The 16,166-nt window shown below is 50.6% G+C and overlaps 5 protein-coding genes across 5 annotated transcripts; all 5 read right to left on the reverse strand.

Annotated features, from left to right (window-relative positions):
* Positions 1 to 2: 2 nt before the first annotated feature.
* Positions 3 to 2,376, reverse strand: HD553DRAFT_313543 (mitochondrial carrier domain-containing protein). Its single transcript, XM_046180247.1, has 3 exons — positions 2,078 to 2,376; positions 1,180 to 1,986; positions 3 to 1,015 (listed from the first exon to the last, which is right to left on the reverse strand). The coding sequence occupies exons 1-3, from the start codon at positions 2,235 to 2,237 to the stop codon at positions 348 to 350; spliced, it is 1,635 nt and encodes a 544-aa protein (XP_046035825.1). The 5' UTR covers positions 2,238 to 2,376; the 3' UTR covers positions 3 to 347.
* A 4,808-nt stretch (positions 2,377 to 7,184) lies between these two features.
* HD553DRAFT_324796 (uncharacterized protein) lies at positions 7,185 to 8,724 on the reverse strand (the record flags this gene model as incomplete). Its single annotated transcript, XM_046181526.1, has 4 exons — positions 7,185 to 7,607; positions 7,685 to 8,215; positions 8,289 to 8,458; positions 8,532 to 8,724. 4 exons carry the CDS (start codon positions 8,722 to 8,724, stop codon positions 7,185 to 7,187), a joined length of 1,317 nt encoding a protein of 438 aa, XP_046035826.1.
* Positions 8,725 to 9,221: 497 nt separating this feature from the next.
* HD553DRAFT_324797 (uncharacterized protein) lies at positions 9,222 to 11,415 on the reverse strand (the record flags this gene model as incomplete). Its single annotated transcript, XM_046181527.1, has 4 exons — positions 9,222 to 9,463; positions 9,906 to 10,179; positions 10,251 to 10,847; positions 10,897 to 11,415. The coding sequence occupies 4 exons, from the start codon at positions 11,413 to 11,415 to the stop codon at positions 9,222 to 9,224; spliced, it is 1,632 nt and encodes a 543-aa protein (XP_046035827.1).
* Positions 11,416 to 12,198: 783 nt separating this feature from the next.
* On the reverse strand, positions 12,199 to 12,937 carry HD553DRAFT_357656 (uncharacterized protein; the record flags this gene model as incomplete). The annotated part of the gene is made up of 3 exons (XM_046183882.1): positions 12,199 to 12,519; positions 12,585 to 12,843; positions 12,906 to 12,937. The coding sequence occupies 3 exons, from the start codon at positions 12,935 to 12,937 to the stop codon at positions 12,202 to 12,204; spliced, it is 609 nt and encodes a 202-aa protein (XP_046035828.1).
* Positions 12,938 to 13,873: 936 nt separating this feature from the next.
* Positions 13,874 to 15,838, reverse strand: HD553DRAFT_273658 (uncharacterized protein; the record flags this gene model as incomplete). The annotated part of the gene is made up of 6 exons (XM_046177824.1): positions 13,874 to 14,097; positions 14,171 to 14,351; positions 14,423 to 14,566; positions 14,662 to 14,677; positions 14,819 to 14,922; positions 15,080 to 15,838. 6 exons carry the CDS (start codon positions 15,836 to 15,838, stop codon positions 13,874 to 13,876), a joined length of 1,428 nt encoding a protein of 475 aa, XP_046035829.1.
* Between the last annotated feature and the right edge of the window lie 328 nt (positions 15,839 to 16,166).

Below are 16,166 nucleotides of genomic sequence, written 5' to 3' on the forward strand. Positions count from 1 at the left end.
AACCGTACAGAATGTAAAGCTAGCATAAGGTTCATCTCAAAGATCAGGTACAATATAATACAGGAGGTGGTGATACAGTTGTCATTATGTAGATTTGATACAGTAGATTAGATGATCTCTTGACGTCAGGCAAAAACAGCGTAAAAAAGGCTACCGGGAAAGATTCGTAAATTGACCGTCACCATCTCCTTCCTTCCTGCCCTGTCATTCCTATATGGTTCGTTTACTTCTCTGCGTTCCCCATCTTCCCATCGAGCTCTCAGTTCGATACCTTCCATATCCTCCAGCCTTATTCCTCTTGAGTTTTGCGTCCCTCCTGTCTACCACGTTTCCCCTTGATCCTCCTTTCACTTCTCGCCCTCCCCGAAAAACCTCCCCACGCCCTCGTAGCACCCCAACATCATCCCGCACGCCGGAGCGATCTTGAGCGTCCGAGGTCCTACGCCGGAGAAGAGCGCCTTGAGCCCTTCGGTCCGGACGATATGAACCAGGTGGCGGGGGATCGACATTGACATTGTGGCGGGTTCCGGCACAGCGGGGATAGTCGGGTTGAAGTTGAATTTGAATTTGGATTTGAAGGCGATACCTGTAGCCGTGTTCAGAGCGGGGACGCCGAGAGGTGGGGGTTGGAAGACTTGTTTACGCGTCTTCAAGACGTCGAAAGGCTGGGTGACGAGCGCTGCTAACATCCCGCTCCCTGCTCCGGCCGTGAAAGTCTCCCAGAGGGTCAACTTGGAACGGTCTCCCGGCGCACTTCCTCCACCTCCATGTCCATCTCGTCCAGCTCCAGCTCCGGGTTCGAGGGTATGGATGGGTAGATCCTGTTTCGTCATAACCCGTCCTTCGACGATCCTCCGTCTAAACCCTTCGAAGACGACCCAATATAACCCGGAAAAGGGCACATCCCTGAGGAGAGTTAGACCTAGTCCGCGGTATAGAGAAGAGGGCCCCGAGTGGGTTATGGTCTGGAGGATCGTAGATAGGGTAGAGGCGTATGTTGGGGTCGGTTGGCCGGCTGAGGCGCGTATACGGGTCGGGAATTTGAGTTGATTGGATAATACAGGCAGGTTGAGGTTGGAATGGGCGACAAGAGATCAGGCCGAAGAAAAACAATATAAATCAGTACCTCCTCCAGGCCGTATCACGAAATAATAGGTAGGAACTAAAAAATAAACTCACCTGAAGGTCTAGCTTGCAACCTCGTCCTGAACAACTCCAACGGACTGCAAATCGTCGCACTGACCGTCCTCGCCAAACAACCGGCTATGAAGGGGATCCCTCCTTTGTCCAACCAACCTTCTCCCCCGCTTGTATTCATATTGATTTTCATGTTCCCTTCCCCAGCGCCGTATCCACGGCTGTTTCCTCCGGACCGAGCACGGGTATATTCGACCCGCTCAGTGATACCCCGGACGAGGTAATCGTACCCGACCATATATATCCCAGCGCTAGGGATCGATTGGAGCACGGCCGTGCCTGTTCCTTTCCATAGTCCACGAGCGCCGGAGGTTTGGATTATGGTGAAGAGTTCGGTGAGGGCCGTTGTTCTTGTTGTTTTCATAGTCGTTGCAGTTGGTGATGTCGAGAGGTTGAAGGTGGTGTTGTTCGGGTTGGGAATAAAGGACATGCCCGAGCTTGTAGAGGTCGTCATCAAAGACAACCTCGGTGCGTATAAAGAGATATTACACGGATGAAGCGTATGACCCTGAACTTGCGCTGGGGTTGGGTGAAGTGGAAGGGTAAGGCGGTGAGGGTTCGTGAACGGGAACGATGGATGATAATCTTGTGCGTGTGCGTGGGTTGCTCGAAGGTAGTTGTGGTTCTGGCTAAGACTGAGTTGAGAAGTGAAATTGAGTCTGACTTGGGATTTCTTGGTCCGAGTAGCCGTTGGGTTTGAGGAGTGCGTCAGAGGAACGGTGGAGCTCGAGGGAAGAGATATTTGTGAGGCCGTTTGCATTCTCGTCTTGAGTACGTCGAACGGGGTCACTGAGACCGAAAAGCGAGATAGCAACAGGCTATCAGTGACGACTTCTCCAACAGCCTCGATATGATACTCGATGAGAAGAATTGTACTCACTTAAGGACGCCGTCATGATCGCACCCGTCGTACTAGCCATCAACTTGGTCCCCAAACTCGAACCTGAACCAGAGGTCGAGGTCCGATCGGCGACGTCCTCGACTTCGTCTCCGCGACCTTGCACCAGCCCAGCCGGGGTCGACATCGACGTCGAAGTCATGGCCACCGTTCTAGTCTTACTAGCTGACTAGAAGAGCCTTGTGGAGACCCAAGGATGTGAGTTGTGGAATGTCATTGATGACGTCGATGATGTCGATATCAACTTTTTATTCGAGTGGAATATTTCGATCGATCTCCCCCGCAAGATAAGAAATGTGAAGTGATGACGACGACAAGCCGGCAACTTTTTGCTTCCGCCTTCGAGTGCCGGCATACGACGGATGATAAGGCGCAAGCGAAGAGTACCCTTCCTTTGTACTCCGTCAACGACTGGATCTGTGGCAATCAGAAAGTCCAGGGTAGTCCATTCAGACGTGAGGGTCAGAACAAATCCTCTTATTCGTCGCAAGAGGCGATGGACCCATGTGTATCTGTCGTTCTTCATCGTAGCATCGTGATCACCTGAAACGCAACTCGACGTGATCGGAGTTGTCCGATGGGCCGGAAGCTTATCTTCACAACGACAAGCTCCAAAATCGATGCGAATAGACAACGATCTGCGATTGAGAGGGTATTCCAACTTGTACGGGCCTGCCTTTCGCATCTTTGTATAGCCGTCACCCGGGATCGTCAGAATATCAGACCGGTTCATGGTGTGATGCACGCAGGTCGAGATGTTTTGCCGGCCATTGGCGCGGATCAGGAAGCAAATGCTCCTCTTACAGGAGACGCCACCCTTGCGCTTGGTTGCATTTATCTTGTGCATGCTACAGTAAGGGGCGGCAAGGTCGAGCTACGACCAGCGAATAAGCTGGGGTAGATTTCCGACGGATGTTGGAAGATGGTCTGTTCGATGTTTGAATTTAGAATGAACATGTCGCACAAGCTTGAAATGGACTCGACTCGGGCGTTTGATTTCGCTGTTACAGTGGGGACCGCGCGTGAACGGGACGCTTACGCGTCACTTTCAGCCATCTTGTTCATGACTTTTCACCTTGACTCGCCATCTTGTAAATTCAATAGCTATACAACTATACTACCCAGACAGCAGAGATTCATTGACCGTATTATAATACGGGGAAGAAGAAGGGCGTGACTGCGGTCATCTACCGCAATCAAATCACTATGGGACCGCTCAAAGCTGCCTGGAACCGGGTCAATAACCGATGGAGGGGTTATGGAGGTGCTCGCCTGCTCGAGGACAACGTAGGAATCCATAAGTCCCCTGTCAACCGACTTCAAGGTGCTCGGCAAGGCTTCGTCTACATGGATCACCCTCCCTATTCCCCCGATCTCAATCCCATCGAAAACATCTGGTCTCTGCTTAAGCGGCGGCTTGCCCAGTTACCTAGGAAGCCGACCAACAAAGACGAGCTATTCAATGTGCTTCAAAGGCTATGGGGAGAGATTGGTCAGGACCGGATTGACGCATGCGTGGATAGCATGCCTAGACGCCTAGAGGCAGTGAGGAAGGCCCGTGGTTTTGTCACAAAATATTGATGTAGTTGCTCTAAATTTCTTATTATAATAAGGTCATACTTTACTCTTTCAATCCTCAAAGTTTGGTGATCGACGGGCCGTCTGGCAGCGAGCATGAAGAGATGATTCGGTTGTTCCAAGGATCGCACCCGACGGGCCGGCGATCCGTTCGCGCGCGACCCTCACTGTATCGCACTCCGTCAGACGTGTATTGACCGGGCGATCGAACTTCCTCTTTCACTCTACCGAATTCGTTTTTATATTCGGACCATGTTACCGACATCTATACCAAATCATCAGAATGCAGGAAACTGATTGATGTTCTGCAAATCATCTGGGAACGCACTATCGATGTCAAATGTCTCCTCAATTGGAGTCAGAGGGTAGAAGTTCCGCAAAGGGCATCAAGCCCCTCTTTGTTCACACGGGTATATTTGCTGTCGGTTGTAGGCGAGCTCTTGTGGCCAGCCCAATGCTCTGTATAAGAGGCTTTGGTTGTTTCAATATACTATATACACAGAGTTGCAGCTGTAACGTTCTCATAAGCGACAGCGCCCAAGAACAAGTGCTCAAGAACGTACTTACGACCAGCGCCAGATAGACTTTGCTTCTGAATGTCAAGGAGATATCCGTCCTTATCCCTCAGCGACAACAGAGCGACATCTTTAACAGTTCTGTTTGCATTCAGCATTCGGGCGTTGGTGTTGTAGGTGAGATGATCGATCTTGTCTGTGAGCCGGTTGAATTGAGCTGATGTGGAGAGCCTGTCGACCTTGAGAGATATCAATCAGTACAGTTTAGCCAGATGAGATGCGCTACTGCAGCCCGGAGGTCAGTCATTGAAGACAAAGGATGGGATAACAAGAGGTCCTGATCAAGCGGAACATTCGTAGTAGTCTTCATACATCCAGATCGAATAAACACGTGTATGGACTGGTTAGACGGATCAGACTGCTAGACTTCGAACGTGCAATCGAGTGTACAATCAGGATGTCCAGCGTGTTTCGTCGGCCAGCGATACTCGATCTCATCTCCAGGTCCTGAGAACTTGATGTAGCTTGGACGTAATGTGTACGATATCATGTGGCAATGCGTTTGGGCAAGACCCTTCTTCCCTACCATTCAGAACACCCGATCTATACAAACAATCAATTCAAACGATCAATACAAATCTTCTCATCCGCCCCGTCAAATTCTGCAGAAGTCAAGCTGAATCCACCGCTTCGGCTCTATGTAAACCGTCGTGACTTGAAAGTCGGTCCTCTGACCGGTAACCACTGAGGATGCCCTGATAGGTTTATCAAAGCTTGTCGCGCTCTCCCTTCCGAGAATAGTGGCGGAGAGGGCCTTCGTGTGGACTACATCGAGAGCTGTCATCGGTATCTCGGAATTGCCGCTCTCATCACGTCCTCGAGCGCGAATCTCGATTTTAGCCTCCCGAGGATCCAAGCCGATGTAGAATGACATGCGAAGGTTCTCGTGGGAGTCTATCCCGAACTCACACAGGCAAGGGTGATATAGATGACGAAGTTAAGCTATGATAAATTCTACTCACAGGTTTGTCCAATACAAGCTGCGTCTGATAATCGATGTTCTGCAATAACAGCTGCTCGAAGACGACTGAGAGATGTTCATAGTATAGGACATCCATAGCCATATCTGGCCAGAGTCCCTGGAGACGCGTCTGTGGAGCGAACCCCGGTTCAGCCTCGTGTTCCCTGGGAATGCCGATCGGTGGTCGATCGACCATCCTGCAAACGACCACAATCTGGCGTCGTTCGTTGTCTGTCCATGCCCCGTTCATGTAGAAAAAGGGTAAAACCTCGTGCCCCAAGTGACAGAATAGACGGTTGTGGGTAATCATGTACTCTTGATCGATCTGTCCCAGCTGATGCAGCATTTGTCCATAGAACTGCGCTGGTACCGCGATATCTGTCTGCGTCTGTCGAGATCCAGGTCTGACCAGGTCGATGGCCACCAGGTCCGCGTCTCCCCGGGGAACTTATATAGAAGTAGTAACATTCATCGGTGCTATTCTGTTCCAGAGAACGGTACATGTGACAGTTGGCGAGTCATGATCAAACTATAGCCCGCAAATCTGACAATGTTGAATCGTAATCCGAACTCACAATTCCCAAAGTGACGCCAGTTGCTAGTTCCTGCCTCAAGTACAGTAGTAACCGATGAAGCAGGCCCAAAAACGCTCCCCGAGGTTTTTCATCGCGAGCGCTAAGCCCCCATGGTTCAAAAGAGGTACGTGATCCCTCGCTCCCAGTAAACCCTGTTGAGGAAGGCAAGGCGCTTGAACACGTGGTGGCAGCGGTTGTCAAGTTGGATGCGGTTGCAGCTTGGGTGTTGGCTGAAGAACTGTCTTGGCCGACGACGCTGTTGGCCGAAGTGAGCACCGTAGGAACTAACGTCTGCATGCTGGGATCTTCGTCAGGTACTTGGGGAGCGGGAGGTCGAGGTGGCCTTCTGCGAATGCCCCCTTGCCTTCTCAAGCTTGATCCTGTACTGCCAGAGGGGTTGAGAGAGGGGAGACTAGTACGGTCGTTCGTATCGTTTTTCTGGTTCATATTGTGATAATAAGGCGTTCGTTGGGCTTGAAAAGAGATAAAGAAACGAGGGTGCAGGCGGAAAGACAAGATACCTGACGGTTCAATCGCCCTCTTATATGCCACGCGCTCTTAGCAGTGAGCGGAATACCAATTGTGACCGGTATTTCTTTCAAGATCGATGGCGTGGATATCGCAATCGAGCCGATCGCCCCGGAGACCGATGCTTCTCGATCGTCCTGGATTCGAGCACGATTGATGCTTTCAGAAAGGGGAAAGATAATAACCACAACCGATGTTCGCACGGTCGACAACTGGGGAGTATGCTAACAGGGACATCTCACTTGAGAGCGCATCTGACTTCAGGGCTGTCGCATTGAGACCACACTGTGCTGTTTTCATTTCGATAGAATATTGCTCCGGAGCAAAGGATTGCCAGTGACATCCAAGCGCAACATCCTCTTGCAACATGCCCCGTGCCTATACCTTGCTATGAAGATTCGAGGTAATTTCGGCGGAACCTCGCGTCGCCGGAAGCAAATCCACCATGAAACAGGACGACCTGTGTGTGATTTAGAGTTTCCCGAAAGTGACTCGTCTGCGTCAGTCAGGCTGACTGTGATAGCTAGATAGTCGTATTGCACTCAGGATTTAATCACTCAACGTGTACGTGTAGGAACTTCATATTGAATTGACAAGGATCAAACTTCGAAAGTCCTCGACTTCCTGACCTCGAGGAACTATATCTAGATGCCATCCCCGTGGTTCTTAGGTATAGAAACAAGGATTCATAAAGTGACATCAGGTCAAAAGGCCGGGAATGGTCTTTTGTGATGATTCAGGGTTTTCGTAGATATGATATCTCAATTTAGGGTGGGTATGCATTGAATCTCCTCTCTACTGGTATATCTCTGAGGCTAAATTCGAACGACTGCCCCTCTGCTATGACCTAGCTCTGACGAAAAAGCATCGTCCTACTCTCGAATTCTCACTTTGAATGTCACTATCAGCAGACCTTGAATCCCACTTGAGGGCACGCCGATTTGGACAACTTGCACCTGTATTCCGGAAGGCTGGTATTGTGATTCGCCTCGTAGATTATCTGCCATCTTTCTGAACAGCTTCGTAGACGCCTTGCTTTTCCCCTTACCTGGAGGCTCTGGGAGACAACCGCTATGACAGGGAAACGATCCCGTCATAGTCCCGTCAAAGTTGTAGCTCGTGCCGGCGGCGTATCGTATCTTCCCTAGCGGTTCCATCGTTTCCGGAGATATCTTGGGAATGCGCCATGGAGTATGATAATTACCCGGAGGACCACGATAACCAGAGACGTTCCCGTGTCTGTCGATCTCTAGGCGGAGGAGATGCGTCACAATGAAATTGGATTCTGGTTCCGGCTGCACCAACGTGTAAGGCAAAATGGGATTTAGCACGAGATGGGTTCATGATCTATATAAACGAGTTGCTGACACACCGGAATATACGAGAAAGCACGATCATCGAAGAAGGATTCCTGGCCATGTATACCGTGGTGTCTCTCATGCAACGCTTGTAGCAGTCGGAAGACTTCCTGGAGTACCTCATCCCTCACCGGCTTTTTGGCGAGATCCCGAATCAGCTCATTCGACTCTGTCCGTGTCGACCCTGAGAACCCGGATTGAGAGGGACAAGTTGGAAGTATGGACATGTCAACCGAGAAAGCGTCGCTTCCTTGGCGTTCTGCCCAGTGAACGGTGTAGGTCACCTCTAAGCAGTCTTCGGCGGGATCGCGTTTAATGCCGACGATTTGGATACACGGACCGTACCCGTCGTCCATCGCATGATGCCCGGTACCGCTGAAATCAAGATGGACCGAACCTCCCTTGAAGAGGGATAGGGGGTAGCTCTCCGGAATTTTGTAAATTCGTGCCTTTTGTAGACTCTTTGGGTTCCCCGTGAGCGGGACAGGACGTATATCGCCGGATGCCAAGCCGAAATGAAAACACCGCTTATCACCAGATTCGAACTGTTCATCAAAATGGCAAGAGTCCGCTTTCAGTGAGTACGTAATAGCAGTTCAGGAATGTCTTGTCACTCACTTCGGAAAACAGAGGACTTGCAGAAGGGACTTGACGAGATTTTTTCCAGACCTCTCTGAGGACGTCCAACACAGCATGAAAGAGCTTGATGCTCTCAATGCTGTATCCCAGGGTGGATAGAGTCGTGGGATCAAACCTTGTGCCGTCTGCTGCAGGCATGAGGTATGTGCCTGTGATATGCACACGATGTAATCAGGCTTTCACGTCTTCAAACGTCGAGATTCGAGGTCATTCCTGACCCACTCTCAGGAGCTGAAGTCATAAATGTTGTATTGGTCAACTCATGATTAGTATGTTCGTAGCCACTTCGCAAAGAAGAGACCGGAAACCCGTAGTGACCACTTCTCGATGAAACTAGGGCGGAAGCAGACGAAGCTGATTGATTGTCTGCGGGCGTGTCCGCCTTCTTCTTCTTATTATTGTGAAAAAGACTCATGGTTTCGAGAATGATACAAAAAGAGAAGAAGTCCCGACAGGGGAAACGTCGTTCATGCTGACGGCCACTAGGACTCTCGGTTTATATACGGGGATCCTCTCTGCAACCTGCAGAGTGCATGGAACAATTGCGCCATCACGATAACAAAGGAGGAAACCTTCGCTTCGTCCACTGCCTGCTTATTTCGCCACCTTCTCAATTCTCTGTAGTCACATCTACCCAGGCCGTCCCGCAGTAATATGCTTTGTCTACGTGAGCATGTCATTGTTGACAGATGCCATCGATCACGATATCTCACCACACCGTTGATCCTCCTTTCATAGCGATAGACGAGCAACGGTATACCTTTGCGCATGGATTGGACTAACAGTCGAGAGCAGGTCTCCGTACTTTCAACGTGGTCTGATCGTTAGTTTCTAATATCCAAACTTCAGGCTGCGAAGATCTAAATTCAGGTCGACGGATCCATCGATGCATCGTAAGCCAAAGTTCCAAATTTAAACAAGAAGGAGGTTGAAATCGTCCAAGCCCGAAGTGAGGTGGTTGACCCAAGCTTGCGTGTCGTGGTAGTCGATGATGGGCACCTGGCTGGTGCGAACGTTCTCGGTCCATTGGCAAACATTGGCCAAGAGTATTGAGACATCCATGTCGGGAAAGTGAAACTTTTGAGTCTCGCGGATGACCCTCAACGCAGCGGCTTCGTACTCTTGGACAGAAAGAGCAGATCCGCTGTTCCTGTCTGAAAGCACAAATAGGCAGTATATCTGCTCAAAGTTGTACTGTTCTAATCACCTTCCCGCGGACCACTCTTTTGGACTGGCAGAGTCGGTTGTTCTGATTCCCCAACGGTCAAACATCACGTATCTGTCCGTCGATGCCTGGCAAGTCTCCTGGATAAGGCAGCATATTTAAGGGCGAACTCTTGCGCATGCGAATTCCGCTTGTATAGGCTCTCATCGTAGATATGGCTAGGTAGATACAAAATCAAACTCGAATCGACAGTTATTTACCGATCTTCAATTCTTCACAGCACTTCCCGATTGCATCAATAGGTTTTACTGCGTATGATGCATGGTCTATACTGAGATTGACTCGCGCTACAGTCCATATAGTCTGAAACACTTCCACATCAGCGATACCTCAGTAGAGCGTAATTACAGCAAATTCGAACTGTAGCCAACCTTTCTTTTGGCTCTTAATGCTACATCTTTCCAGAGTGAAATTTTCCCAATCACATTTCAGGTTGGAACGGTCAACAGGAGCGGTCAAGATGTCGATCTTTTCGGCTTCGAAACTGATGTTTCGTGGAAGTCTTTTGTTCTTGATTTCTGGGTAGCGTAAGCGAGGCAACTTCAGGGAATCCAAGCGATGCGCGAGTGACTCCCACGCTTCAAGTCGACCATCCTCAATCTTGATTGAGAGGTGGAACTCTTTTGCCACTCCTCTGCACCCACTCTATTGTCGTCGTACAACTGAAATCAGCGATGTGCTCACGTTCCAGAGTCGGATGAGACTTGCGAACTCACTGCTAAGAAGAGTGGACTACCGGCCTGATTCCGCTTCTGATGCTCGAATTCGAGGTCGTCGATCAATTTCCAGAACATGGCTGCGAGTTCAAGGTGCTGGTCGTGCATGAGTGATGGAGGTCGGTTATGAACAATATTCAGTTCAGGGTCTGCAGCAGCAAGAGCAGCACTAGATTCGGGAGCCGAATTTCGAGACAGATAAGATTCTCCAGGACGGTCCACAGATCGGTCGAGATCACCCTGTGCCAAACCTGGTCTAAGGAAAAGCTGAAAGTCGACCTCTATCCGTTTCTGCTCATCATTCCGGGCAAGCTTCAGAATAACAATTCTGAGTGCCTCATCTCGTCTCAGCATAGGGGCTGGATTCCAGTAAGTGAGCGGCTGCTGTAGCATGTTGAGTAAGTGCGAATACTCTTGACGAGTTATCGTACTTGGTAGGTGTTTGGTCGATGAGATATCACCGAACGGCCCGATTTGTACATATTCGACTCGGCTGATCAATCGTTGTCCGCTTGCGATCGCTTTTTGAGCATGGCCACCATCCTCGTCTTGATACAGATACAAGCGGTAGCACTCGTTCTTCTCGTAGCTGTATGTCTGGTAAACGCGAGGCACAAAGCCGCGAATAGACTCTGGTCAGACGTACGATCTGCGCAGGAAGGTTCCCCGAGAGCTCTCTTACAGGACGGATGTTTGGAAACGTGTATTCACCTTTAGGGTAAATCAAGCACTTGGAGTAGATGGCGGAAAGAGTATCGGCAACTAGATTCAGAGCTGAGTTTATAGCAGACGACCGATTTGCGGCGCAATGATCGAATATGGTTGAACGGGCCGGTCCAGTCGAGGTCGAAAGGGATCGAACAGGTAAGTCGAACTCTGTTCCCACACTTTCAGATCTCGAGTTGAGGTTCACTAGGGGTTGCCCTGGCTGTGGGCAAGCAGTCGTTGACATATGGGACTGCAGATCGGTGGTCTTAGTCATTGTCGATTTCGGAGCGAGCGAAGAAGCTGGGTCTCCGTAGATTGAGTGCATCAGGCTAAGTTCAGCTTGTTGATACTCGCCCGTCTCAAGAGATTCAATTGACCTATCGGAGGACGATTGCGTCCCGGTTTTGCCGCTGCGTCGTCGCAAGAACCATCTCGCACTAATCAAGAATCGAGGCATAACTTGGACTGGAAGAGAATCTGAATCGAAAACAGCAGATTTCTGTTGGCCTATATGAGATCGGGGCGTTCGGGTTCACGATTCCTTCTATGTTACCTGGTACACATATAAATATAAATCTGTCGAAAGCCCTACAGTCACTGCAACGGCAACCGCATATATACATACACCCACGACGATGCCCTCCTACAGGCCAGACGAACAAGCCAAGAGATCAGCTGACGGAACCAGGACAAAGGAATCCCACCGCTTCATTTCACGACAAGTTCTCCTCCCCTTATCCTTCTTTTTGAGCGAAAGGAAGCGTCTCATCGATCGATCCTTATCATGCCCCCCTCCCCCGACTGCTGTGATAAAAAGGGGAAAAGCCGGGTCTTACCGTGTTGAGCCGGATCACGTGACTGATTCCGCTAAGTTACTTTAGACAGGAACATGAAACGCGGAAACAAAAGGGGGTATGAAATGTCGAACAAGACCTTCAGGCTGCTTCGCCGTTTTTTAGGCCCGAGATCTACACGAATCAAAGTGAATAGCAGAGTATCCGTTTGATACCCGATGTGACTTAACTCTCGATCGTTTGGCTTGGTTGAGCAGGTCATGCAGATGGTCGGCAGGAGACATTTCGTATCAGTCTTGCTTACGCTCTGTTCTGAAGTGAAGTCTTGAAATGAAGTCGGCCACAAACCTGGAGCAAAAGTCATGAGAAGAAGCGGATATCAATCATTCGTATTCAGTTAACAGTGATAGCGTTCAGCGACAGAAGGCTTGCGCTGCTACAAGTGGGTTTCAAGTCAAAGTGAAGGCGAAAACCAGCCTGGACGGCTCTCTGATGGAGAAGACGAGTGTCATGGTCTTCTTGGCTCCAGCAGATCCATAGACTGTGTGAGGTATCTTCTCTGGGTACTCGCAAACGTAATATAAGTCCTCTCCCAGTGGGGTCGGTATCACGTCCAGTAAATTGCTATCGACTACGCAGTCTGCCTCTTTCAAGGGTCCTCCCCAAGCTTCAGCAAACCCGTCTCGTTCTTGGTGCACGAAGGTGAACAACTCCACGCTTCCTTGTTTCAACCAGAGTATCACCTTGTGATACTTTGTGTTCAGCGGCTATATCAAGAGACCAGGTCAATCATGTCGACAGACAACGCGGAGAGCAAACAAGGCTATCTCACCGCTTTCTCGAACCGATCAGCAAAGGGATGATTACCCTCAGCCATCTTGTACAGTCTGCCAACTAAGCCGACTAAGACATTCTCCATTTCCTTGGTCCCAACATGAACCTGATCTTCAGTAGCAGCCTTCTTGCCCTGATTTTCATTCGGTGCAGTATTGGAAGTCGCGGCGGAACTGGCGGCACTCTCCGGCTCCGGCAACGGACGAGAAGCGTGGCCCGTCCTCAGTGTCGAAGGCAGGTTGTCCGAAGGCCAGCCCCTAGAGGATGAATCCAATATCAGTAATTGGTTTGGAATGAAGCTCATGTCGGTTATCCTTACCTAGCGTGAACATTGAACTCTGCTGCATCCATCTCTCTCCAATTTCTAGGGCATCGTCCAAATGTCAGAACCTCGTTGCCAGCACAGATCGCGAGATATTCTTACTCATTGGCAAATGATTCTTCCCTGGATGCCAAGGTTCCCGACAACTCAGCTTTGGTTTGCTCTTTCGGTACAGTTTGACTGGGAGGTTCCGTGTTCACGGATGTCGACGCCTGATCAAAAGACTCCTCTCTGAGTTCCTCACTTGCAGGCCGCCCAGACTTGAAGAACTTTTGAACTCCGCGTTGTAGCTTGCCCATCTTACAGACGAAGATGTGTTTTGAGTGACGATGCTGTTTGACAGAGGCCTGTCGGCGTGATAACGCTTTTCCTCTGTCACGGCTTCATACATATATAGGCGAGTCGACAATAGGGTATGCTTCCTGACAGTCAACAAAGGATCGTCCAGCCGCTGGCCTGTCACCATCTATCGTAGTTACAGGGGTCTCGTGATCAGCGCCGCGTTTCGAGAACCATCAAGCCACCCGGCGTGGGTGGGCAGCGACAGAGCAGCAGAGGCTACACGGACACTCCTTTCATGAAGATAACGCAACACGTCATTATATGGCCGCAACGGGTCACGATGACAAGCTTCCTCGAAATAGCGATGCGTACCGCTTGCATCAAATGTCCACGGGTTGACTTGCTTTCAAGTATCTACCATCCAGATCAATCCCCCTGCTCTTACATCGTCAGTTTAGCAGCTCGGCAAACTCATATCTCAGATGCATTCGTTATGCGGCGATGTTCAACCGAAAGCGTCGCCTCTAGGTTGCCGCGGACTTATCGTAGATGTCGCGATCCTGACGACCTAGCACGACCTCGTATAATGCGATGCGTTCTATTCGTTACATTCCCAGGTGCCCCGAATCGTTCCAAACCGACAATCTCCTCATTACACACGTCTATCAACTCGACCTCTGTTATTACCCATCTCCAGCATCCCCCTTGAGGTTCCCTTCGACGTCCCACCCAGCCTGGATCTGCCGATCGTGTTCCCGTCTCGCCTCCTCGGGCGTGACTTTGCCCTTGGCGACCGAGACGCTAGATTCGATGCCTTGATCCCATCGGAACGGTCGTCCGGCGTCTTTCCAGATCTTTTGGATCTTTTCTTGTTGCTCCACCACCCAGTCGTCCCATTTACACCAGTCTGTCGCAGGAATGAGCGGTTTACCACAAGATCAGCGGACGAACCCTTTTGCTACCGCGCCACGAGGACTTACGTAACGCTACCGTCTCCAATCCGACGTCCAACTGGTTCCAATCTCCCATCGTCCACCCATAATCTATCCGCGTGATCGGGTCCTCGGCAGGATCTAGATGGCGCAACCACTGACCCGTCCGGGCATCTTCTATCTTGGTGATATGTGCCATGGGCATGTCCGCCTGCCCGATCCACGAGATCTGTCGCGAGGCGTCTCTTTTCAGCTTCGCATGCGACGATGCTGGCCAAACGATGTAGACAGAAAGCTCACCAACGGCCAACTCATGGCATAAGCCAACCCCCGGAAATAATCCCCAAAGTACTGTGATCGACCGGCCGAGGTACCCCAATATACGTTGGTTGAGCAGTCTAGTTTTCGGAAAGCCGAGATGAGGTTGGGCATCACGAGGAGGGTCTGCAGATCGGAAGACATTTTGAGTTCGGTCAGTACGATTCACCGAAGCTGGTAACAATCAACGCAAGCACAAGGGACTGTCGGCAGAGACTTACATCGTCATCCGATTTGCTGTTTCCCACAAACATTCCGAAAAGAACGAAAACGCCAAGTCAGCTCAAATCCCGTTCGACCGCACGCCGATATCTTCTCCCGTCATTCTGCTAGCAGCTCGTCTCCCTCCCGACTCAATACCCCAAACCCCAAACTCACACGACGAATCTAGGCCTTCCCTTGACCTGCCCCTCGCCCGCGTACTCTTTAGCTACCCATTGAAAGTATTTGTGTGTTTTCCCCGAATCTATGTTGTCCTCCATCTGTCGTTTCAGGTCAACCGATCAAGGGATCGTCGATGATCAAGAAAAATCCAGTAAGGCGAAACATTGTTAGCTTTTGCTTTTTACGGTTATGCAACGAAAAGTTCGCAAAAGAACAGGACGAAGGCGATGGCGGCGGAAGACAACAGCGACTCACATCCAGGATGACCATATCCCCAAACTCTTCCCGTTCCTCCTCCAACCCCCTCAAGACCCTAGCCCTACTAACAGCCGCGGCGGGGTTCCTAAACTTGTCCTTCCCCGCTCCACCGGGTGGTAGGCCGAGGATAAATTTCGCCGTGACCAGGTTCTTGGGGAATTGGGGGAAATAGATTTGACGGTATAAGTCCCTCCGGCGACGCATTTCTGAGGGGGATTTGTCGGATGATTGGGCGGCTGAGAAGACACCTAGGAAGACGAGGACGCCGGTGTTGTTATCATTATTGGAGTTTGGTGTTGATATTGATGTCGATGACGATGATGAGGAGTCGCTAACGTTCGACACGCTAGGATCCCAGACGATAGGCACGTCACACCCCACCTCGTGCGGCTGTTTCCCACTCAAAAGGCTGAAATCCGGCTCTTCGAACGACCTCTGGATCTCCACCTCTTGTTGCCCCTCGCTCTCATCCGGTACCTCCTCCCCACTCTGGTCTAACCTCGGTTTCGTCAAGCTGAACGCTGCTGAAGCTTGTGGGTCGAGCGGGGAAGTAGGAAGGCGCAGGTGGGTGGGGAGGTGGAGGTGGTTGAACAGGCTGTTGAGCGTCCCAGGGAGGAAGATGAGGAAAGAGATGAGGAGAAGGAGGAGGAGGTAGGTTATGCTGCGTTTTCGTTTTGGGATGAAGGAGGAGTTGCGGAAATATCGAAAGGGAACTGAAGTGGAGAGTGCGTGTAACCGGAGTCGAAGACGGGTCATGCGGGGTGATGAGAGCCCCAGGGTGGATGTCGATCGTGGTCGTTTGCCCGTGCCCGAGTCCGTCAACGGGTGATTTGAAGAGGAGGAAGAGGTAGTATTTGGGTTATGGTTGTGGACGTGGTTGTGGTTGCCGTTGATCTTGATGGTATAGTGGGACGACCCCGAGCTACCTCTTGATGTAGGTCCCATCGCGCCAGCGTGTGCTCCTCCTCGATGACGATCCAGCTTGAAGAATTTATATCGGGATCGATCCCAGGTCGTAGATTAATTCCAGCTTTAAAACGCTATAATTCTCTGAGATCAGGTATAGCCGAGACGACGTGAAGAG

This window comes from Filobasidium floriforme (assembly GCF_021052385.1).
Source record: "Filobasidium floriforme strain CBS 6241 chromosome Unknown HD553scaffold_14, whole genome shotgun sequence".
NCBI classification, from domain to species: Eukaryota; Fungi; Basidiomycota; class Tremellomycetes; order Filobasidiales; family Filobasidiaceae; genus Filobasidium; species Filobasidium floriforme.

Excerpts from the sequence above, each read along its gene's own strand:
- HD553DRAFT_313543 (XM_046180247.1), bottom strand. The coding sequence starts at position 2,237 with ATGACTTCGACGTCGATGTCGACCCCGGCTGGGCTGGTGCAAGGTCGC. Across the intron at positions 1,987-2,077 it reads GATCATGACGGCGTCCTTAA|TGACCCCGTTCGACGTACTC; the intron begins GTGAGTACAATT and ends TTTCGGTCTCAG. Across the intron at positions 1,016-1,179 it reads GTTGCAAGCTAGACCTTCAG|CCGGCCAACCGACCCCAACA; the intron begins GTGAGTTTATTT and ends TACGCGCCTCAG.